This window comes from Kalmanozyma brasiliensis (assembly GCF_000497045.1).
Source record: "Kalmanozyma brasiliensis GHG001 unplaced genomic scaffold PSEUBRA_SCAF25, whole genome shotgun sequence".
Classification (NCBI taxonomy): Eukaryota; Fungi; Basidiomycota; class Ustilaginomycetes; order Ustilaginales; genus Kalmanozyma; species Kalmanozyma brasiliensis.
Genome location: NW_015961965.1, coordinates 98,026 through 118,349, shown reverse-complemented (window position 1 = coordinate 118,349; position 20,324 = coordinate 98,026). Strand labels below are relative to the sequence as shown.

Here is a 20,324-nt window from a genome sequence, read left to right as displayed (position 1 = left end):
AGAAGGTCGCCGGAAACGTTGAAAGGTCTTCAGGGTGTCGCCGTGTCGCAAAAAGGCAGTTGAAAATGGCGGTCTGAAGTTGGGTCCAAAAATGGAACAGCAGCGCAGCGAGCAGAGCCTGCGTGATCGATGTGACTTCGGATTTTAGAAATGGAATCGCGGCACAATCCAACGCACGGCTCAGCCAGCGCTTCAGCCTCCACGTCTAACTCAGCAAATTCTAGGCCAGCACAGGGCACTACAGCGGTGTGCGAGAACGCAACACTTCGAAGATCGACGCTTCCTCCCTCCCAACCTCCCGCCATCCATCCTGCTTCGCTGTCATCCCAGCTCATCTTCATTGCACGCAACCAGCTACTTGGAAACACTCATCATCATTATCGATTGGAAAGTGGCAAGGACGGCATCAGCACACCCCTCGAAACCGCCCCCGCACGCAGAATCTTGAATTCCACAAGACAGCACAGGGCAACCACAGCGACAATGGCGGCTCCAGAGGACATGAAGGTCGATCAGCCCGAGCAGGGCATCGACGAAGGTCTCTACAGTCGTCAGCTCTATGTGCTCGGTCACGATGCCATGAAGCGCATGGCGGCTAGCAATGTTCTCGTCGTTGGTCTCCGCGGTCTCGGTGCCGAAATCGCAAAGAACGTCGCATTGGCAGGCGTAAAGAGCATCACCATTTTCGACCCCACTCCCGTCTCCATCTCCGATCTCAGCACACAGTTCTTCCTTCGCCCAGAAGATGTCTCCTCGGGCGCTCGCAGGGATCAGGCCACGCAGCCTCGTCTCGCCGAGCTCAACACATACGTTCCCATCCGCGTTCTCGAGGAGAGCGAGCTGAACAAGGATGTGCTCGCTCGCTTCCAGGTTGTCGTCATGACCGACTCGCTCCATGGCGAGCAACTCCGCGTCAACGACATTACCCACGGCTCTTCCACCCACTTTATCTCGGCCGAGGTGCGAGGTCTCTTTGGCTCCATCTTCAACGACTTCGGCCCCAAGTTCCTCTGCAACGATCCTACCGGCGAGCAGCCGCTGTCCGGCATGATCGTGTCCATCGCCAGCGAGGACGACGAGGGTTTGGTCACCACCCTCGACGAGACCCGTCATGGTCTCGAGGACGGTGACTATGTTGCATTCACCGAGGTGCAAGGTATGGAGGCGCTCAACGACAGTCAGCCGCGTAAGGTCACAGTCAAGGGTCCCTACACTTTCACCATCGGCAGCACCAAGGGTCTCGGCGAGTACAAGCGTGGCGGCATCTTCAAGCAGGTCAAGATGCCCAAGGAGATCGCCTTCAAGTCGCTGCGAGAAAGCGAAAAGCAGCCCGAAGTCCTCATTGCCGACTACGCCAAGTTCGACCGCCCTGCCGCTCTCCACGCTGGCTTCCAGGCGCTCTCCCAGTTCCAGCAGAAGAACGGCCGCTTGCCCCGACCGAGGAACGCGCAAGACGCCGACGAAGTGCTCGCGCTCACCAAACAGATCTTCCAGCAATCCGGTCAGGATGCCGCCGACTTGCCTGAAAAGGTGGTTCGCGAGCTCGCCTTCCAAGCGCAAGGTGATCTGTCCCCAATGGTCGCGTACGTCGGTGGCTTTGTTGCACAAGAGGTGCTCAAGGCATGCTCCGGCAAGTTCCACCCCCTCGTCCAGCATCTCTACGTAGACTCTCTCGAGTCGCTCCCAGACTCGGTCGCCAGCCTGCCAGAGAGCGAGTTCGCACCTGCCAACTCGAGGTACGATGGCCAAATCGCGGTGGTGGGTCGAACCTTCCAGCAGAAGATTGCCAATGCACGCCAGTTCCTCGTCGGTTCGGGTGCTATCGGATGCGAGATGCTCAAGAACTGGAGTATGATGGGTCTCGGCAGTGGCCCCGAAGGAATCATCCACGTCACCGACATGGACACGATCGAGAAGTCAAATCTCAACCGACAGTTCCTGTTCCGCTCCAAGGATGTGGGTCACTTCAAGGCCGACACGGCAGCAGCTGCGGTGGCCGAGATGAACCCTGACCTCAAGGGCAAGATTCACAGCCACCAGAACCGAGTCGGACCCGAGACCGAAGACATCTACGGTGACGAGTTCTTTGCCTCGCTCACCGGTGTCACCAATGCGCTGGACAACGTGCAGGCTCGTCAGTACATGGACCGTCGATGCGTCTACTACGAGAAGCCACTTCTCGAGTCGGGCACGCTCGGCACCAAGGCCAACACACAGGTGGTCGTACCTCATCTTACCGAGTCATACTCATCGTCCCAGGATCCTCCCGAGAAGTCGATCCCGGTGTGCACGCTCAAGAACTTCCCCAACGCCATTGAGCACACGATCCAGTGGGCTCGCGAGCAATTTGACGAGTTCTTCCTCAAGCCGGCGGAGAATGTCAACCAGTACCTCACGCAGCCGGACTACATTGAGACGACGCTCAAGTCGGGCTCGGGTGCCAAGGAGCAGCTGGATCAGATCAAGCTCTATCTTGTTGACGAGCGACCCAAGTCGTTCGAGCAGTGCATCTACTGGGCTCGCATGCGCTTCGAGGAGAACTACAGCAACAACATCCGACAGCTGCTGCACTCGCTGCCTGCGGATGCAGTGACATCTACGGGCCAGCCGTTCTGGTCGGGACCCAAGCGTGCGCCCAAGCCTTTGACGTTTGACGCCGACGACCAGATGCACCTCGAGTACGTGATGAGCGCCGCGTTGCTGCACGCCGAAAACTACGGTCTCAAGGGTGAGGCCGACGCTGGGCTGTTCCGCAAGGTGCTGTCGTCAATGCAGGTGCCCGAATTCAAGCCCAAGGACAATGTCAAGATCCAGGTCAACGAGAACGAGGCGGCTGCCAGCAGCAACAACGCCGCATCCGCTGATGGAGGCGACCTGACGGAGGTGACCAGCAGCCTACCCGAGGCATCGTCGTTGGCTGGGTTCCGTCTGCAGCCAATCGAGATGGAGAAGGACGATGACACGAACCACCACATGGACTTCATCACGGCTGCCTCGAACCTGCGAGCCACCAACTACGGCATCTCACCTGCCGACAAGCATCAGACCAAGGGTATTGCAGGCAAGATTATCCCTGCCATCGCCACTACCACAGCTCTGGCTACGGGGCTGGTCAACCTGGAGCTGTACAAGCTGCTGGATGAGAAGAAGGAGCTGGAGGCGTACTCGAATGCATTCGTCAACCTGGCGCTGCCATTCATTGCATTCAGCGACCCGATCGCAGCGCAAAAGCTCAAGTACAACGAGACCGAGTGGACGCTGTGGTCGCGCTTCAAGGTGGAGCAGGACATTACGCTGCAGGAGTTCTTGGATCTGTTCAAGGAGAAGCACGGCCTGGAGGTGTCGATGCTGAGCTCTGGCGTTTCGATGCTGTTCTCGGCGTTCTTGCCAGGGAAGAAGCGCGAGGAGAGGCTCAAGATGAAGATGAGCACGCTGATTAAGACGGTGTCCAAGAAGCCCATCCCGAAGCACGCGCAGTGGGTCATCGTCGAAATTATGGCAGACGACCTGGAGGGCGAGGACGTTGAGGTGCCGTTCGTGGTGGTCAAGGTCAAGTAGAAGATACATAGTACGCTTCGAAATGTTGTGCAATCACATTCAAATCATTGAAAGATGTCATCGACCTTTGCAAGAGCTTCCAAGTCTGTCTGCTCTGAGGACGAGGCTGAACAGGTCGGCGCAAAAAAGCAAAGATGTTACGCCGAAAGACAAACGACGTCGATGAAAGCGAGTGTTGGTGTGGAGTTGGAAGGAGGCGAAATTGCAGAGGTCACGCGCAGAGGCCCAGACGCGCTCGCTAAGCAGGGCAGCCAAAACAAGGCTGAAAGGGCTGAGGCTGATTCAGTTGCATTTGCCGCTTTGGCCGTTGAGTGAGTGTTGTTTTGAGGCAAAAGAGCCAAGCATCGCTCCGATATCCGGTTCAACGCTCGCAACAATCTTTCGCTCCTGCCTCGTCACATTCTTCCTATCGCCTTTGCCCTCTCCTTCCGCAAGCTCAGTCGTGGTCGCTATCCTTTCGATTGCTGTCAAGCCAGAACAGACGATCCGACTCGCATCTCGCCACGGCTGCGACGACAAGCATCTCAAGCATCTGCAACATCTTACATTCGATATCCAAGCATCCGCAATACTTCATCAGCCACGGCTCCCGCAGCAGCAATAACATCAAACATCTCTCAAAGCATCTCTTTTAGCATCACTTCCCTCAAGATGGCATCCACTTCCGCTTTCGTCCTCGAAGAGAGGCAGCAGCACATCATTGCTCCCGACGATTCCGATTTCCTCGACTCGGACGCCGAAAGCAGCAACACACCGCATCCCGACGATCAGCTCATTGAGAGCGCTGTACTTCAAGATCTACCTAACTCACCGCATCGCTCCCCGAGGAAAGTCCGCAACAAGAGCCCAGGCAAGTTGTGGCCCTCTCATCCCCTCATCCGCATCCACAAACGACTCTGGTTCACATGGTTCGCCGGCGACTTGCCATCCGAAGACGACTTGAACGACCAAGACGGCCAGCCAGCGGCGTGGAAGAACTTCAACGATGCCGAGATCAAGAAGTATGTAGACGCAAGCGAGACCAATCCATCGCGGCTGCACTGGTTCAACATCGACCGCGATCTCGTCTACCTCAGCTTCTGGTTTGATTGGGGTCCGCTCAACGTCGGCATGTTCTACCGCTTCTGCCTGCACGTCCATCACATGCTCACCGACCCAGACATGCAAGACGCTACCCTCGTGCTCTACACCACCGATGCACCCGCACAGAAGGCCAACGCAGCGCTGCTCGTCACACTCTACGCCATGATCATCGGCAAAGTCAATCCCGCAGACGCCTTCTACCCGATCTCTGAACTAGAGTTCAGGCCTTTCCGTGACGCTGGCTACGGTCGAGCCGATTACAATCTCTCCATCCAAGATATCCTCTACGGCGTCCATCGTGCTATCAATGAAGGCCTGCTCGATCTCACTACATTCAACCTGGACGAGTACGAAAAGTACGAAGAGGTGAGCAACGGCGACTGGAACTGGATCACGCCCAACTTTATCGCCTTTGCCTCGCCCAACGACCGCACCTACGTCGAAGCGCTCCGCGTCGGAGAAGGTCGTCTGCCCGCATCCTACTCGTTCCACCCACCAGGAGAGGACAAGTTGTTCGGTCGTACCATTCGCTACTTCAAAGACCGCGGGGTCAAGCTTGTCGTGCGTCTCAATAACCCGCTCTACGACCGCGAGGCCTTCTTGGACGCCGGCATTGATCATACGGACATGTACTTCGACGACGGGTCCAATCCTACCGACGAGATCCTCACCGACTTCATCGCCAAGGCGGACAAGGTCATTTCGCAGGACGGCGTCGTGGCGGTGCACTGCAAGGCCGGATTAGGTCGCACAGGCGTGCTGATCGGCGCATATCTCGTGTGGAAGCACGGCTTCAGCGCCGGCGAGGCTATCGGGTTCATGCGCTTCATGCGACCGGGATGCGTCGTCGGGCCGCAACAGCACTTTATGTACCAGAACTTTGTCGAGTGGATCAAGTGGGGCGTGCGCGACCATGCGATGAAGGAGGCCAAGTTGTTGATCGCCGAGGAGAGGGCCAAGATCGAAGCGGCTGCTCAGGCCGCTGCTGCTGCGGCGACGGCAGCGAATGCAAGTGCAGCTCCGGTCACTCGCGCTTCGAACAAGCGCCGCGCTGCTGCAGACGACAGCTTCGACTCGCAAACCGACGCCGAGGTGAGCCTCGACGAGGACGTCAAGCATGCACAGGTGCACAAACATGCCCGTGCTGGCTCGATCGAGGGGGACAGCGATGAGGAGGAGCAAAAGCGACCGAGGCAGAAGCGCAAGTCGGACCCTGCCGCTGCCGATTCTGCGGATGCCAACATTGCTGGACCGCAAACGCCGAGAGCACAGCGAGGAGTGTCGCGAGGAGTTCCTGCATCTGCCGCTCCGAACGTCAAGCCGGCACCCTGTGTCGGTCAGCCGAGAAAGTCGCCTTCGCCGTCGCGCAAGAGACCAGCAATCCAAGCGCCTGCTACGGTAGCACGCTTGGAGCTCACTTCTCGACGATACCCAGCGGCAACACGGTCGTTCAACACCCACCTGATGCTCTCGTCTCAATCGGTTCACATAGACGCCGTTCCAACCACTGCTGCTGCTCCCTCGCTCACCGTTGCTGCCACCGAGACCGCGGCCGATGAAGCGGACGAAGGCTCCAAAGTGCGCGGCGTCTCCAACAGCACCACGCACACTGTCGAGGCAGGCACAGGAGCAGGCGTTCTGGTCGAGTCGCGCATCAACGTCTCTCCTCACTCGACGACCCCTCGCGCCTCTCCCAAAGCGGCACTCGTCAACCTGACCCCATCCCCCGTCGCGCGCGTCCGCGGCTTCGAACGCACGCGCTCCAACACCATCGCCACGGCTACGGTTGCCACGCCCATCCGTGCCTCGAGTCGTCGCGATACCGCCAGCCCCTCGCCCAAGCCGGAGGTCTTCCGCGCCTCGCCCTCGGTCAAAGAGCGATACGGGTTGCGCGATAGTCCTCCTCCACCCGCATCTCCGCCCGTCAGGAGCGCGGCAGTATCTCGACAGCCATCCCCCGTAAAAGTGATGAGCGACGCCGACGTCCTCGGTGTGATTGACTGCATTCCGCAGCACTCACCCGCGCCGAGGGTGTCGATGCGCCATCCCACCCCTTCGCCACCCAAACCTGAGGTGAAGGAGGAGATCAAGGTGGACGCCGAGAACGTGGAGCCTCCGATCCGGGCATCGCTCACGCCTGTTGGTAGCGCCACACAGGGGCCGAAAGTGATCCGCGCGGTCAAGCCGACGTTGAACGGCGCCACAGCGTCCAGTGCGCGAGTGGCGACGGTGAGGAAGCCCGTTACTGTGCGCTCCACACCCGCTCCCACTGTTGCTGCGACCAGTCGTTCGGTCTCAGCCAAACTTGTCCCTTCCACCACGCGTGCAGTGGCAGGGACCGGTCTGCGAGCGCAGAAGAGCGTAGCGGACCTGCGTGCGCCCCCCGCCAAAAGTCGGGTAGCATCAGGCGTGAGCACAGCTGCGACCGTCAATCCTGTTCCCACTCGACCAGCGAGCCGGTTGACCGCGCCAACGGCAGCCAGCGCCGCACGGGCCGCTGCAAACGGCGTGGCTGCCGGCAGACGCACCCCGCTACCCACTGCAGGGGCGGCCAAGGTCGGAGCGGCCAGAAAGGTCTCTGCAGCACTGCAGAAGGGTGGGCCCGCGGGAACGAGGAGGCCGAGAAGGAGTAGCACTGGCGAGGCTGGATTGGACGTCGTTGCTTAAACACTATCAAAGTATCTCTTGCATTTCATCTCATTCGTTCGGATCGATTCACGTGTTGTGGGAGAGTGTGAGACGGCTTGCGTGAGAGGGAGTGAGACGGCCAGAGTGTGAGAAGGAACGGCGAATTGTACGGCGCGATAAGCTGTGTGTGGGGGGGTTGTAAGTCCGACTTTGCGGTGGAATTAGAGCTTGCTGTGGCGTGGCGCGCGACGTGGGGGGGAAAGGCGTATCGGATTTAGCTCCTCTCCTCTTGTGGTGGGTGTTCCCGTGACGAGCTGTGTCGACTTCATCCGTCTTTCCTTCGTCCGGTCTGGCGAGCGCGATCGGGTGGCTCGGCATGCTGTATGACCAAGCGAGACAGAGGGTGGGAAGTTCCGGCTATAGAATGTGTGTGTGGGGGATGAGTCTTACCCCGCAATCGAAGGGAGTGCGTAAAAGCGAGATGTGCCAACGCCGAACGATTAAACCTGGGCCGCACGTCCCCCCTCTTCAACCCTTTGACCGGCTTCACCAATCTTACCCGGACCTCTTGCTTCATCTTCCCCAACCTTGTTTCAGCTCTTCCTCCCCCTCTTCATATCCACCGTTCGTCCATCCGTCGACGCTTTACGCTTCTCAACAGGAACTCACACACGAACTGACACGCGCAAAGTTCAGGGACGTCATGTCAACTTCAAGCAGCAGCGGGCGGTTGGCGAACAAGATCTGCATCGTCACGGGCGGAACGCGTGGATTTGGAGCATCCATCGTCTCGCTCTTTGTCTCTGAAGGTGCCAAATGTCTCGTGATGGACCTGCTAGCGACGGATGGAGAGTACGATCCGTACACGATCGCCTCTCCTCATCCACACGGATCCGAAGGGTCGACGGCGACTGCGCCTACCACACCCATCGGCCGCGCATTCGCGCTGAAGAGCGATATCACCCAGCGCACCGACTGGCAGAGAGCCCTGGACCAGTGCAAGAACGTCTTTGGTGCACCTCCAAGCGTCGTGGTCAACAACGCCGGTTGGACGTACAGCAACAAACCCACGCTACAGGTCACCGAGGACGAATTCGATCGGGTGTTTGAGATCAATGTCAAAAGCATCTTCCTCAGCGTCGAAGTGCTGCTCCCGGCGGTATTGGAGGCAGGTGGGAAGGATGCCAGTTGGGTCAACGTTAGTAGTACGGCGGCACTCCGGCCTCGGCCTGGACTGGTTTGGTGTAAGTAACCTCCGCACGGCACCAGGAATGCTCGATGGAAAAAGGGCTCGACGAAGATCCAAGGAATACATGCTGACCATCGGTTTCGACGATCACAGATAACGCGTCAAAGGGAGCAGTGTCGACGGCCACCAAGGCGCTCGCCGTCGAGTACGCGCCTCACAAGGTCCGATTCAACACGGTTTGCCCAGTCGCCGGCAATACGCCTTTGTACGTTGCACGTCCGAACTTTTCGTCCAGTTGACCTTGTGCCTTGCTAACACCTCGTTCAATGCTGCTCAATCTATCTCTCTCACTATCGCTCACGGCCCCGCTTCGATCCACTCACCGGACGCTCTGCCAAACCCACCACCTGCGACGACGGCGGATAGGCTCTCCAAGTTCGCCGGCTCCAAAGAGGCCGGAGATAGCATGTCGTCGAGCCAACTGGAAAAGTTCAACGCCTCGATCCCCATCGGCCGCCTTAGCGAGGGGAGCGACATCGCCAACGCCTGTCTGTTCCTCGCGGATGAGGCGAGCTGCTTTGTTACCGGGATTGAGGTGCCTGTCGACGGCGGGAGGTGCGTTTGAATGCCCCACAATGCACACAGTCTCGTTGTGGTGGAGTCGATCGGGAATGCGAAGATTTTGCATGTTGGAACGAGAAGGAGGTGTGTGATGAGTGCGTGTACACAGTGCGTCTTTGCGTGGGATGCGGAACCCAAGGCAAGAGAGGGTGGGATGAACAGCTTTGGGAGCGCGATGATGAGGCGCGAAGCCGCGCCAGAGCCTCGTTTGATGCGAACCAGTGAGCAACAGCGCGAGCGGCAGAGCCGCTTGGCTGCATGTAGGGAGCCGGCAGGGCATCGACACACATTCGTGTGAAGCTGCATCTGACGCAAGCCCTTGTCCACTTCTTGTCACACATTCACACATCCCACTCAGCTTTGAAGACATCGATGATTCGTATTCACAATCGTATTTTGGTGCTCTGACCGTTCACTTGAGATCCATCTCCCTCTCGACCAGCTTGAAGATGGTCTCGAGCATGATGTTGCTAGTCCCCTCGTAGATGGCGCCGATCTTGGAGTCTCTCCAGTACTTCTCGATGCCGGTCTCCCTGGTGAATCCAACACCGCCGCACCATTCGATGGCGCTACCGCTGGCCCGCTGGGCGACCTGACTAGCAAAGAGTTTCGCCATAGCGGCTTCCTTGGTGAAAGGGCGACCTTCCTCCTTCAGCCTCGCCGCGTTGTAGGTGAGGGTGCGAGCGGCTTCGATCTCCATCATGATCTGCGAGATCTGGAATTGCATGCCCTGGAACGAGGTGATCTTTTTCCCAAACTGCTTGCGGTCGGCAGCATATCGGATGGCCTTATCAACGGCACCCTGGGCAAGACCGATCATCTGAGCAGCAATGCCCACGCGACCCTCGTTAAGGATCTCAATGGCGATCTTGTACCCCTTACCCTCCTCACCGACGAGGTTCTCAGCGGGGACAACGACGTCGTCAAAGTTGACCGTGCACGTCGACGAGGCGCGGATACCGAGCTTCTTCTCCTTCTTAGCGATTTCGACACCCATCGCCTTTTCGACCGCAAAGGCGTTGATGCCCTTGTAACCCTTGCTGGGATCGGATTGGGCGAAAACGATGAAGAACTCGGCCTCGTTCGAGTTGGTGATCCACATCTTGCTTCCGTTCAACGTCCAGCTCTTGCCATCGGCGGACTTCTTGCACGAGGTCTTCATGGCGAATGCGTCGGAACCACTGGCCGGCTCGGAGAGACAGAAGGACCCAAGTGTCTTCTCCGACAGCTGAGGCAGGTACTTGTCCTGAATCGTCTTGCTAGCGTACTTGCGGATGACCGTGTTGACCAACGTATTGTGCACATCGCACAACACCGAGACCGAAGGATCCACCTTGGCCAGTTCCTCGATGACAATGATGGCTGCGGTGAACGAGCAACCGGCACCACCGTGGTCAGCCGAAGTCTCGACACCCATGAGGCCCTGCTCGAACAAGCCCTTGATGATTTCGGGATCCATCTTTTCGGCTTCGTCCATGGCCTCGACGCGGGGGGCGACGACGTCCTGGGCGAAACGCTGGACGGCTTCGCGCAGCATCTCCTCCTCCTCGGTGTACTTGGAGAGCGAGTTGACGCCGAAGGGGGATTCGAAGTCGGACGAAGCGGAGGAGGTGGTGGAGAAGGTACGGGCGGCCGAGACGAGACGCTGGGTGGAGGGCTTGGTGGCCACAGCGGCCCAGGCGGGCGAGGAAGAGGTGGAGCTCATGCATCGCGCCGTGGCGAGGGCGGGCGCGCGAGGAGCGGCGACGGCAGCCTGCGTGGCACGCGCCAAAATGCGGCTTGAGGAGGATCGGAGTGACATTGTTGCGAAAGAGGTAGGATGGTGTGTAAGGGAGAGGAAGATGCGGGGTCCCCGAAGGTATATGTACTTGGGTTGAGCACGGCGGCGGTGCGTTGGCAGAGTGCCGATTTTCGCTCGAATAGACCGGATTGGAATGGCGCTGCTGGACCGGTTCTCGTTGGCTCTTTCAAAAGCAACGCGCTTGACAGGCAGACAAGCGAGCAAGGCGGATTGGACCCCGCTTTTCGTTTCTATGCGCGCGCAAACACACACTCCTTCTGCAAGCCCTCGCTCAGCTGCTAATCTTGACCTTGTCCCTGTTGTTCTTCTCTTCTTCGGAGCAGCGAACGGTGTTGACGGTCGTAGCCATTCGCTGTCCCAGCAAGTCTTTTTGACAATTGGAGCAGTCGTTCATGAGCACCGTAATCCTCTCTCATCCAGCATGTTATCAACCACAACAAGCTCGATCAGTCGAAAGCTTCTGCTTCTTTGTGGTCAGCGACGTCGAGGTTCTACCGGTGAGCGGATCAGACCGGGCGAAAGAGGTAAGAAGAAACAAGGCTTGGCTGGTGGTGTGCGCGCGCGGTGACGAAAGCAGGCTGCGGCGACGATAGCGCGGTTCTGCTGTGGTTCGCTTTCAACCTGCGAGCGCAATCTCAGCTAAGCTGCGTCCGGCAGTCGGCTTCAACGGTCATCCGAATCTGCAGCGCCCTGTCAGTGTATTTTGACCCGAAATCATTCGCGAGCGAGGATATTCAACCGTACCATGAGTGTAAGCATTAGTAATACAACCTCTCGAGAGCTGGACCCTGAAGAAGAAGTCTCGCTCTCCTGGACATGCTCGTGCGCGGTCACGAAACCGGCCACGCCAAACTACTTTCTCACACTCCCTATCACAGCTGTCGGGTGTCGCGATTGCTCCAGTCAGCTCGAGAAGAGCAGGTACCAAGCCTTCGGGACTTGCCGAAAGCATTTGCCACCTAATTCGCACGATGGCGTCGCGGCAGAGGCTGTCATGCTCTGTATGTCGATCGATAGCGGGCTCATCCCGTTCAGCGCAGCAGCAATGGCGCTGCTTTGCTAGCTCGAGTCGACTGACCCTCACCTCTCAGCCGGCACAAGTATCGACTTCTAGCTCATCGTCAACACAAGCATCATCACGGCGAAGCCACTTGCAACCACTTCGACTCTCGGCACACTTTTCTCCCACGCAAAAAGCATCTCAGATCTCCTCGTCTTCGGGCCCCTCATCAACAGCAGCCATCGACGACCCGCTACCTTCACTCCAACTCCTACTTCGCGGCGGCTATATCCGCTCCTCCTCATCTGGCGTCTTCACTCTCCTTCCCAACGCACTCCGCATCCTCCGCAAGCTCACCACCATCATCGACCAAGAGCTCTCGTCCATCTCCGCCTCCCGCCTCGCCCTCCCCAACCTCCTCCCCTCCAAGCTATGGCATCAAACCGGTCGCTACGCCGTCATGGGTAGCGAGCTGTACAAGCTTCGCGATCGAAAGGATTCCGAGTTCGTCCTCGGCCCCACCCACGAGGAGGAGATCACCAAGCTCGTCGCCCACGAGGTCGATTCGGACCGCCAACTGCCTCTCCGGCTGTATCAGATCACCACCAAGTTCAGAGACGAACCGAGACCGAGGATGGGTCTGCTGCGCACCAAAGAATTTTTGATGAAGGATCTGTACTCGTTCGACAAGAGTGCGAGCGACGCGATAGCCACGTATGACGAGGTAAGACGGGCCTATGCGAGGATATTTGATCGGGTCTTTGGCGAGAATGGCAGGTGGAAGGCCGCTGAGGCGGACACGGGTGCTATAGGCGGCAACAAGAGTCATGAGTATCATGTGGAAGATGCTGCAGGGGAAGACACGTTGATATCGTGCGCGAAGTGCGACTACACCGCCAACACCGAAAAGGCAGTCTCGATGCCCAAGCCGGCGCACATGCCCGTCGCGGCGAGCGACGTGAGGGTGCTACTGTTTGGATGCAAGGATGTCAAGGTGCAGGATCAGGTCATGCACGCATTCGTGCTGCCGTTTGATCGAGGTTTGAACGAGACCAAGCTCGAGAAGCGCATCGCCAAGCTCAACACTGCAACCACTCCACAGCAGCCAGAGCCATATAAAGCAGGGAAGAATGACGCAGCCGCGCAGGACAAGATCGAGTTGCTCTACGACTCTTCCTCCTCTTCCTCATTGGATCAAGCATCGACCTGGGACTGGAAGGATCGACCGGAAGGCCCACTAATGCGCTTCACCTCGCTCTCGGTCCTTGCCGATTTCGAATGCGCCTCCCTTGACCCATCCGAACTCAACGACGCGCTCATCGCCGCTGTCAACTCGTTCACCTCTCGACCCGGCACATCGTCGAACGCGCAAGTGCCGCTCATGGACCTCTTCCCAACCCAATTCGGCCACTTTGCCGCCTCGCCGTCGGGCGTCACCCCGCCTCTGACGCTGGTAGACATCCGCACCGCTCAAGCCGACGACACCTGCCCCTCGTGCAAGTCACCGCACTCGCTCCGGGAGACCAAAGCCATCGAGATCGGCCACACCTTCTACCTTGGGGAGCGCTACAGTCGGGCGCTCGAAGCAGGGTTCATCCCGTCGAACGAGGTCAAGGCGGAAACCGAGGCGGTGGAGAGACTGCCCAATGGAAGGGTGCCATTTCAGATGGGCTGTTATGGGATCGGCGTGTCGCGGATTCTGGGTGCGCTGGCGCAAAAAGCGATTGGAGACTTCGATTCCACATTCAACGATCAGTCGATAGCGACCGATGGGAAGGGAAAGTTAAAGGGGAAGAAATCAGGCTTCGTCTGGCCAGCAGAAGTGGCACCTTTCACCGGGGTCATTGTCATCGCTGACCCTCGGGACGCAGGCAAAGTGCAAGCAGCACAGGATGTGTGGCATCGCATCATCACGCACGCCAGACGGAGCGATCGCAGCGTTCGGACTGTCCTCGAGTCCATCGTCGCCGCTTCTCACACCGACACGCCGCCCAAGCCCACCTTGGGAATGGACGAAGGGTGGTCCACCGACCAAGCCTCCGAGCTCGTCATCGACGATCGAACCACAACGCTCGGCAGCAAGCTCGCAGATAGCGACCTCACCGGCTACTCGTTCAGGATCATCGTAGGCAAGCACTTTAGCGCCCAGTCCAAGGTCGAGTTGCAATACGTCGGACCACATGGGTGGGAAGCGGTGCTGCTGCCGCTCGACGCGTTCGGTTCCCCAACCTCCTAGCTCATCTCTCCTCAACTTCAGCATCGGTCACCGCACGCAATAGAGACTCCCCATGCAACTTCAGGGTCACCGCACGCAATAGAGACTCCCCATGCAACACATCACACACCGATCCACATCGTGTATAGAAGCGTCAAATTGAGCGAATGGCGTCTCACTCGTCGAAAGTGACCCTCGTTCCAGTGCTCTGCACGATACCAGTGCTGGCGCGTTGAGCATTGGCCAGCGCAGCACCGGGTTTTGCCCTCCTTGCCGGTCCCCTCTCGCCCTTCTCGGCTCTGCGCGCCATACGCTCCTCCTTGGTCTCCTTATGCTTCTTGGGCAGCGGTGCGTCAGGATCGAAACTTCCCGGCACCGGTGCCACCTTCTCCTCCTCCACCCTCTCTCTCCTAGGCCTCGTCATCTGATCCTTCCTCATAAATCCAACCCTGAGCTCATTCTTGCCCTTCTTCCCCAGTGCCTCGCGCGAAGCCTTGCCAGCACCCCTTCGCGTCGCATCCGCCGAAGCATACTGCAACAGAATCTTGCGTCCGTCCAGGAAGGTGTTGCGCGCATCGATGAGCGACGCAGTGGCCTGCTCGATCGTGTGGAAATCGATAAAGCCGAAACCCTTGCATTTGTCGGGGGCGTCTTCGAAGGTGCCCAGACGAACTTTGCGGATGCCAGCGGGGGAAGGGGTGACTTCGCCCAGAGCCGGCGTGGCGGGTTTGGAGGAGTCGGTGGGGGTGGACTCCTCTTCGTCTTCGGTAGCGGAGGAGGAGGAGGAGCTGCTGGAGTCGCTGTCCGAATCGCTGTCCGAATCAGAATCGCTCTCCGAATCCGAAGATGAGGACGAGGATGAAGAAGCCTTGGGTTTCCGCTCGCTCTTTTTCCTATCCTTCTTCATCTTCTTCTTGGGCGCCGGGTTGCGCAGACCCGCCGACCGGTCGAACAGATCCCTCACCCCTTGCTCGGTGGTATTGAAGCTGAGGTTGCCTAGGAACAACGTCATGCTAGGCGCGTTCTTCTGCGCCCTCAGAATCTTCTGAGCGGTCTTGGTGAGACCCGTCTTGCCCTTTCTCTCCCCTTCTCCCTTCTCCTCTCCCTTCTCCTCTTCATCTCCCTCCTCGTCGTCTTTGTTCGCATGCAAGTTGGTCGTAGCGCTCGGAAGGGATCGTGCAACACCGAGCGCAATTCCATTGATCTCCGGTCTCCCCGCAAAATCACCCCCATCCTTGATCAACAGCTTCCGCCCATCCAACGGTTGCTCAGACAGATTCACCGCTGCTACGAGAGCATCCTTGCTGGGCAGATCGACGTAACAAAACCCTTTGTTCATCTCGGCCCGCCGCGCACCTTTGGGCATGTTGACGCGCGAAATCCCATCAACGCCGCGTTGGGCGAACCAGTCGATGAGCTTGGCGGGCGCGGTGAAGAAGGAGAGGTTGCCCACCCACACGCTGTACTGACTGCGAGGGAGGGGGGCTGCTCGGTCTGGGTGGACGAGGTTGTTCGGGCTAGGATCCGAGGAGGAGGTGGAAGGATCGAGCTTGGCCAATTTCTTCCGTCGACGTTGTTCTTTGTGCGAGATGGCTTCCACTTCCTCTTCGGCTTCACCGTCAGCGGCGGCATCGGTGGTGGTGAGGGGAGTGTCGTCGTCAGCCTTGCGCTTGGTTCCAGCAGCAATGTCGGCAGAACCGCCAGCCTTGCGTGCCGCAGCAGCCTCCTTGGCCGCTTTCTTCTGCGCCACCGCCAACTGACGCTTCTCTTTGTTGGTGAGCACGCGCTCGGCGCCCGCTTCGGTGGGTGTGGGCTCCGTGTCCGACATAATGACGAAGTTCGAGTGTGTGCGGTGATGGTCGATATTGGAGAAGGTGCCAGGTCGAATTGAGAAGACCCTGAGCCGCTGGGCGGGCAAAAAGTGCGAAGTTTCCCAAAATTTTCCCCTTGAGGGCAGAGGCTCGGGAATCGGAGTCGGGATTTTTTTGGGCTGTTAAATAATTGGTTATGGTGCAGGATCAATCGTTTCGACCGGCTGGTATGATGCTCGATGCTGCTTTCAGGTCTCTTGGCAAGACGTACGTACTGCTCTTACTGGACATCCGAACCACATACTTGCAGATGAGAGAAGCCAGAAGTGATCAAGAGTAGTGACATTGAAAATGAAAAACCGACATGCTACGCCCCTTCAAGCCTCGACAAACTCCTTCATGTGTCCCAACCAGCTACAGTACTCGCGCTGCTCCTTGTACTCGGCATAATTAGGCACGAACAACGCCATGTTAGCATCGATACCCCTCTCTGCCCAAAATTGGTGCCACTGGCCCTGCAGGCTTTCATCGAGCGTATCGAACTGGGGGCCGAGATAGACGCCTCTCCTCTTCCAGTCCGCCTCGGCGTCGAGCCTGGTGGCCAGATCCGCATCCTTGTAGTATCCGATGTTGTCGATGTTGAGCTCTCCATCCTGTACGAAGCCGTCCATCATGATCGCGCCGCCGGTGGGTTTGGTGATGGTGGCCGAGATGCGGATTGGGAACGGGGGGTTCTCGGGCTGTTCCGGAGGACCATCGACCTCACCCGGCGTGCCATCCTCGTTGTCCTCCGGCAGAGCACCGGAAGTGTCAATGTCGCCGACGGAGAAGAGAAGCAGGATGTGCTCGTTTCCGAACTGACGCTCGAGAGCAACCTCGTCGAGCCCGGGCGTGTCGCGGATCTTCCAGATCCCAGACTGCTTGAACTCGGTCACGAACCCGGGTTCGGCCGTAGGCGAGTCGCCGGTGAAGAGGTTCGAGTTCTCCTGTTCGTACGAGAGTTCCTGGACGAGCTTGCCTGCGAGCTCGGCGTCGTACTCGCCGTGACCCCGGGCGAGCGAGGTGGCGGAGAAGGAGCGGATCGCCGAAGAGATGGGTGCGGGTCGAATGATGGTACGAGCAGCAATGGCGCTGCTGGGCGTGAAGGCGCGAGGCGCCGCTCGGAGGAGCGTTCGGGTAGCAGTACGTGCGATCATGGTCGGTGTACAGGGAAGGTGACAGTGGTGATGAGGGATGATGAGGATGAGGATAGGTGGAGGATGAGGAAGAAAAAAAGTTGTTGGAAAAGGAGATCAGTGCGCACTTTTGGACGGCCAAGGACCCTTTGTCCGCTTGGAAGCCAGAAGAAATTCGCAACGCAAGAAAAAGGCAGCATCAGAACGTGCTTCTCACGCTACCAGCACAAAGGGCTTGCGCTGACTTTCAGAGACCATCACTTCCCTTTGTCAAGTTCAGACGAGGAGTGCACTGTCTCAACCGAGCACATAATCGCACGATAGAGATACGCAGGCAGTCAAGGCGAAGAGCCGGCATAGTCGCATCATAGTGACCCGGAATGCCACCATGAAAACGCGTGTCGACGGTAGCCTTCGATGCTGAAAGCTGCAGCTTCACTCGAAGCCAACAAACCAGCACAGAGCAGACAAGTAGAGTAGACGAGGGGATGAATTCGAAAGCAAGAGACAAGCGTCGACCGAGAGACTCTCACAGACGAAGACGGGTTGGGGAAGAGAGATAAGGGGAACGGGGCAGAAGACGACGAAATGGGACTACAGTATGTGGAATCAGACCATACCTTGGGCCTTGGGCTTTGGCTTGTCATCAGAACTAGAACGGGGCCGTGACATCATCACGATCCGGAGCTTCAAGCTGAGACATGTCATCACCAGCAAGTTGAGGCCGAGACCTGGCACCGCCAGCAGCCGCATTAGCACCCTACTTCCCGCAGGTGGGGCACTCGGGGCGCGGATTCTGCTTGTGGTGAGGGATCGTCGCCTTGGCATCGCCTGAGAAGTGTGCCTCCTCGTTCTCCTCGTTGATGTCCCCTTCATCGACACCATGAACGACCTTTCCATCCCATTCAAAATGCTTGCGCTTGTACCGTTCGGTCGCTGCCTTGGAGTCGTCCTTGTTGGTCGAGCTGGGAAGCCCTTCAAAGTCAGCCTCGCTGGAAGCTGGCGGAGACGAGCGCTTCTCGACTACGGCATCATGGTTGCCATGAGCCTTGATGTACGCCTCAAACATCTGTGAGTACGGCGGAAGGCTCTTGTAGTCGCCATTCCAGCTCCGGTGCGTCGCCTCCCACCACTCTCCCACTTCCTCGTAGGTCGGCTCGTCCAGCGTGCGCCAGTGATGGGCGTCTTTCATCGCTCTCTCCCCGGGGCTGGCGAGCAAGATGTGACCTTCGTTGTACTCCTGCAGATTAGAGCGCTTGTGGTGACCTCCGTGAGCCGCCTTGAACTCCTTCACCATCTCTCGGTATGACGGAAGGGTATCGTAGCCCGGATGGGCAGAGATCCACCATAGGTAGACCTCTTTGTAGGTCGGTTCGTAAGAGGAAACCTTCGATTCGTGCAGGTCGGCAGGAGGATGACAATACTCCGGGTAGTATCTGCAGAATGTATAATCGCCCGAGCCTTTGCCGTTCGCAGGGTGTCCTGCCGAAGGCGGCAGCTCGTCCTCTCGTCGTCCGTGTAGCTCGCGTCGTTCCAGACGAGGCTCGGCATCCCTTCCACTCTTCCCACTCGGCGGACACCACCCTTTGTCGCGCGGGCAAAAGTACGGGAGGTATGGGCAAGGTGTGCACGTAGGAGGAGGGGGTTGGGGTGGCGGATTCGGATCGCAGTACGGCCAAGGGCACTCTTTGTCTGCCGCAGGCTTTTTGACCTCGACAACTCCGCGTCGATTCAATCGACCGTCGGCAACGAGCGGAACATCCTTCTTTTTGGCATCGCAGAGCGCGGGGTCAATCTCGCAGGGATCAGGAGGAGGTTGAGGTTCCGGGAAGGGCTTCCTTTGTCGCTTCTCCTCGAGCTCGCCATGGTTCAGTCGGCTCTCGACGACGGATCGAGCTTCGACATCCACGTGACGATCCCGACCCGGTCCGTAGGGCGGATCGCAATCCTCCGGGTCTTCAGCGCAAGCCGGATCGTTCCACGGCGTCCTGGGATTGCCTTCACCTGGACGTCTGGGGTGCGAGGCTCGTCGTTCCAGTCGACCCTCGATGACAGATCGAGCTTCGATATCCACCTGACGTTCTCGATGACCATTGTAGGGAGGATCGCAATCCTCCGGGTCTTCGGCGCAAGCTGGATCGTTCCATGGCGTCCTGGGATTGCCTTCACCTGGACGTCTGGGGTGCGAGGCTCGTCGTTCCAGTCGACCTTCAACGACGCCGTCGCAATATGCGGGGTCGTAAGCGCAACGAGGACTCCATATCCCGCTTCCGTGACCTTTGCGATGTTCCTCGACCGAGACGGGTGGCGCATCTTCACGTTTGCCGAGGTCGCGTCGATCTATATGGCCTTGACGAGCGTGGTCGCAAGCAGCTGGGTGTTTTCGGCAGAACGCAGCAATGCTCTCGTGGTCCCTCTTTGCCAGGTCCTGGCTGGCGTTGGGATGGCACAACTCCGGGTGAGTTGCGCAGAGAGGATTGGGATCGTAAGGGTTGCCATTGGGAGGTGGACCTGAGCGCTTCTCAAACTTGCCGAAAGGGTCCTGTGCGCTCGGATCCTCGCACGATGCTGGATCGAGCTCGCACAACGGATCATCTCTGGGCTGCTCGAACGTGTCGCCATGACTCAGGTGACCATGGCCAGGAGGGTCATCCGGGTTGCCATGGGGAGGCGGGCCAGCCGAACCGCCCTTGTCCAACTCGCCTTCAACCGCATGTCGAGGGACGACGATGTTTCTCTTTGAAAGTCCGTCCGGATTCTCGCAGGAAGGCGAGCCTGGGTCGCAGGGAGGATCGTTGCCGATCGGATAGTTGCCACTCGGATCGTCGCTAGCACCATTATTGTCGCGAGCAACGACGGTCCCGGAACGCCGACCGAGCGGCGAAGCGACGACAAAGGTGGCGCTCACTAGAGCGAGCAGAAGGGCCTTGTAAAGTATCATTCTGTAGAGGTGCAACACCGTTGGGAAAGGACGATGAGCGATGATGAGAAAGATGGAGGCGAAGCGCGAGAAGTGGTCGGTATATATGCTTGTTTGGAGGCATGGGTCTGACGTGGAGGAGGTACGGCCAACGGAGACGACAACGGTTCACATAGGTCTTATCGAGCGTGGGGACGTCACGAGTTCTCTTCATCACCGTTGCTATCTTTCGATGGAAATCCCACGCTGCAAGGCCTACTCGTCTCGGGCTAGTTTAATGGCTGGCTCATCGCCGAGCGAGGACGGCGAAGCGCCACCGGATG

At 58.4% G+C, this 20,324-nt stretch overlaps 8 protein-coding genes across 8 annotated transcripts; 4 read left to right on the top strand and 4 right to left on the bottom strand.

The window, feature by feature from the left end:
• Nucleotides 1-483: 483 nt before the first annotated feature.
• PSEUBRA_003769 (UBA/THIF-type NAD/FAD binding fold) lies at nucleotides 484-3,558 on the top strand (the record flags this gene model as incomplete). Its single annotated transcript, XM_016436862.1, has 1 exon — nucleotides 484-3,558. One exon carries the CDS (start codon nucleotides 484-486, stop codon nucleotides 3,556-3,558), a length of 3,075 nt encoding a protein of 1,024 aa, XP_016291773.1.
• Nucleotides 3,559-4,209: 651 nt separating this feature from the next.
• PSEUBRA_003768 (Dual specificity phosphatase, catalytic domain protein) lies at nucleotides 4,210-7,308 on the top strand (the record flags this gene model as incomplete). The annotated part of the gene is made up of 1 exon (XM_016436852.1): nucleotides 4,210-7,308. One exon carries the CDS (start codon nucleotides 4,210-4,212, stop codon nucleotides 7,306-7,308), a length of 3,099 nt encoding a protein of 1,032 aa, XP_016291772.1.
• A 664-nt stretch (nucleotides 7,309-7,972) lies between these two features.
• On the top strand, nucleotides 7,973-9,083 carry PSEUBRA_003767 (Short-chain dehydrogenase/reductase SDR; the record flags this gene model as incomplete). Its single annotated transcript, XM_016436859.2, has 3 exons — nucleotides 7,973-8,513; nucleotides 8,612-8,723; nucleotides 8,885-9,083. 3 exons carry the CDS (start codon nucleotides 7,973-7,975, stop codon nucleotides 9,081-9,083), a joined length of 852 nt encoding a protein of 283 aa, XP_016291771.2.
• Nucleotides 9,084-9,491: 408 nt separating this feature from the next.
• On the bottom strand, nucleotides 9,492-10,880 carry PSEUBRA_003766 (Acyl-CoA dehydrogenase/oxidase C-terminal; the record flags this gene model as incomplete). The annotated part of the gene is made up of 1 exon (XM_016436838.1): nucleotides 9,492-10,880. The coding sequence occupies one exon, from the start codon at nucleotides 10,878-10,880 to the stop codon at nucleotides 9,492-9,494; it is 1,389 nt and encodes a 462-aa protein (XP_016291770.1).
• Nucleotides 10,881-11,625: 745 nt separating this feature from the next.
• Nucleotides 11,626-14,116, top strand: PSEUBRA_003765 (Aminoacyl-tRNA synthetase, class II (G/ H/ P/ S), conserved domain protein; the record flags this gene model as incomplete). Its single annotated transcript, XM_016436855.1, has 2 exons — nucleotides 11,626-11,631; nucleotides 12,086-14,116. The coding sequence occupies 2 exons, from the start codon at nucleotides 11,626-11,628 to the stop codon at nucleotides 14,114-14,116; spliced, it is 2,037 nt and encodes a 678-aa protein (XP_016291769.1).
• Nucleotides 14,117-14,270: 154 nt separating this feature from the next.
• On the bottom strand, nucleotides 14,271-15,923 carry PSEUBRA_003764 (RNA recognition motif domain protein; the record flags this gene model as incomplete). The annotated part of the gene is made up of 1 exon (XM_016436846.1): nucleotides 14,271-15,923. The coding sequence occupies one exon, from the start codon at nucleotides 15,921-15,923 to the stop codon at nucleotides 14,271-14,273; it is 1,653 nt and encodes a 550-aa protein (XP_016291768.1).
• A 360-nt stretch (nucleotides 15,924-16,283) lies between these two features.
• On the bottom strand, nucleotides 16,284-17,102 carry PSEUBRA_003763 (Mitochondrial glycoprotein; the record flags this gene model as incomplete). The annotated part of the gene is made up of 1 exon (XM_016436848.1): nucleotides 16,284-17,102. One exon carries the CDS (start codon nucleotides 17,100-17,102, stop codon nucleotides 16,284-16,286), a length of 819 nt encoding a protein of 272 aa, XP_016291767.1.
• Nucleotides 17,103-17,841: 739 nt separating this feature from the next.
• PSEUBRA_003762 (uncharacterized protein) lies at nucleotides 17,842-20,022 on the bottom strand (the record flags this gene model as incomplete). Its single annotated transcript, XM_059465157.1, has 1 exon — nucleotides 17,842-20,022. The coding sequence occupies one exon, from the start codon at nucleotides 20,020-20,022 to the stop codon at nucleotides 17,842-17,844; it is 2,181 nt and encodes a 726-aa protein (XP_059321437.1).
• Nucleotides 20,023-20,324: the final 302 nt, after the last annotated feature.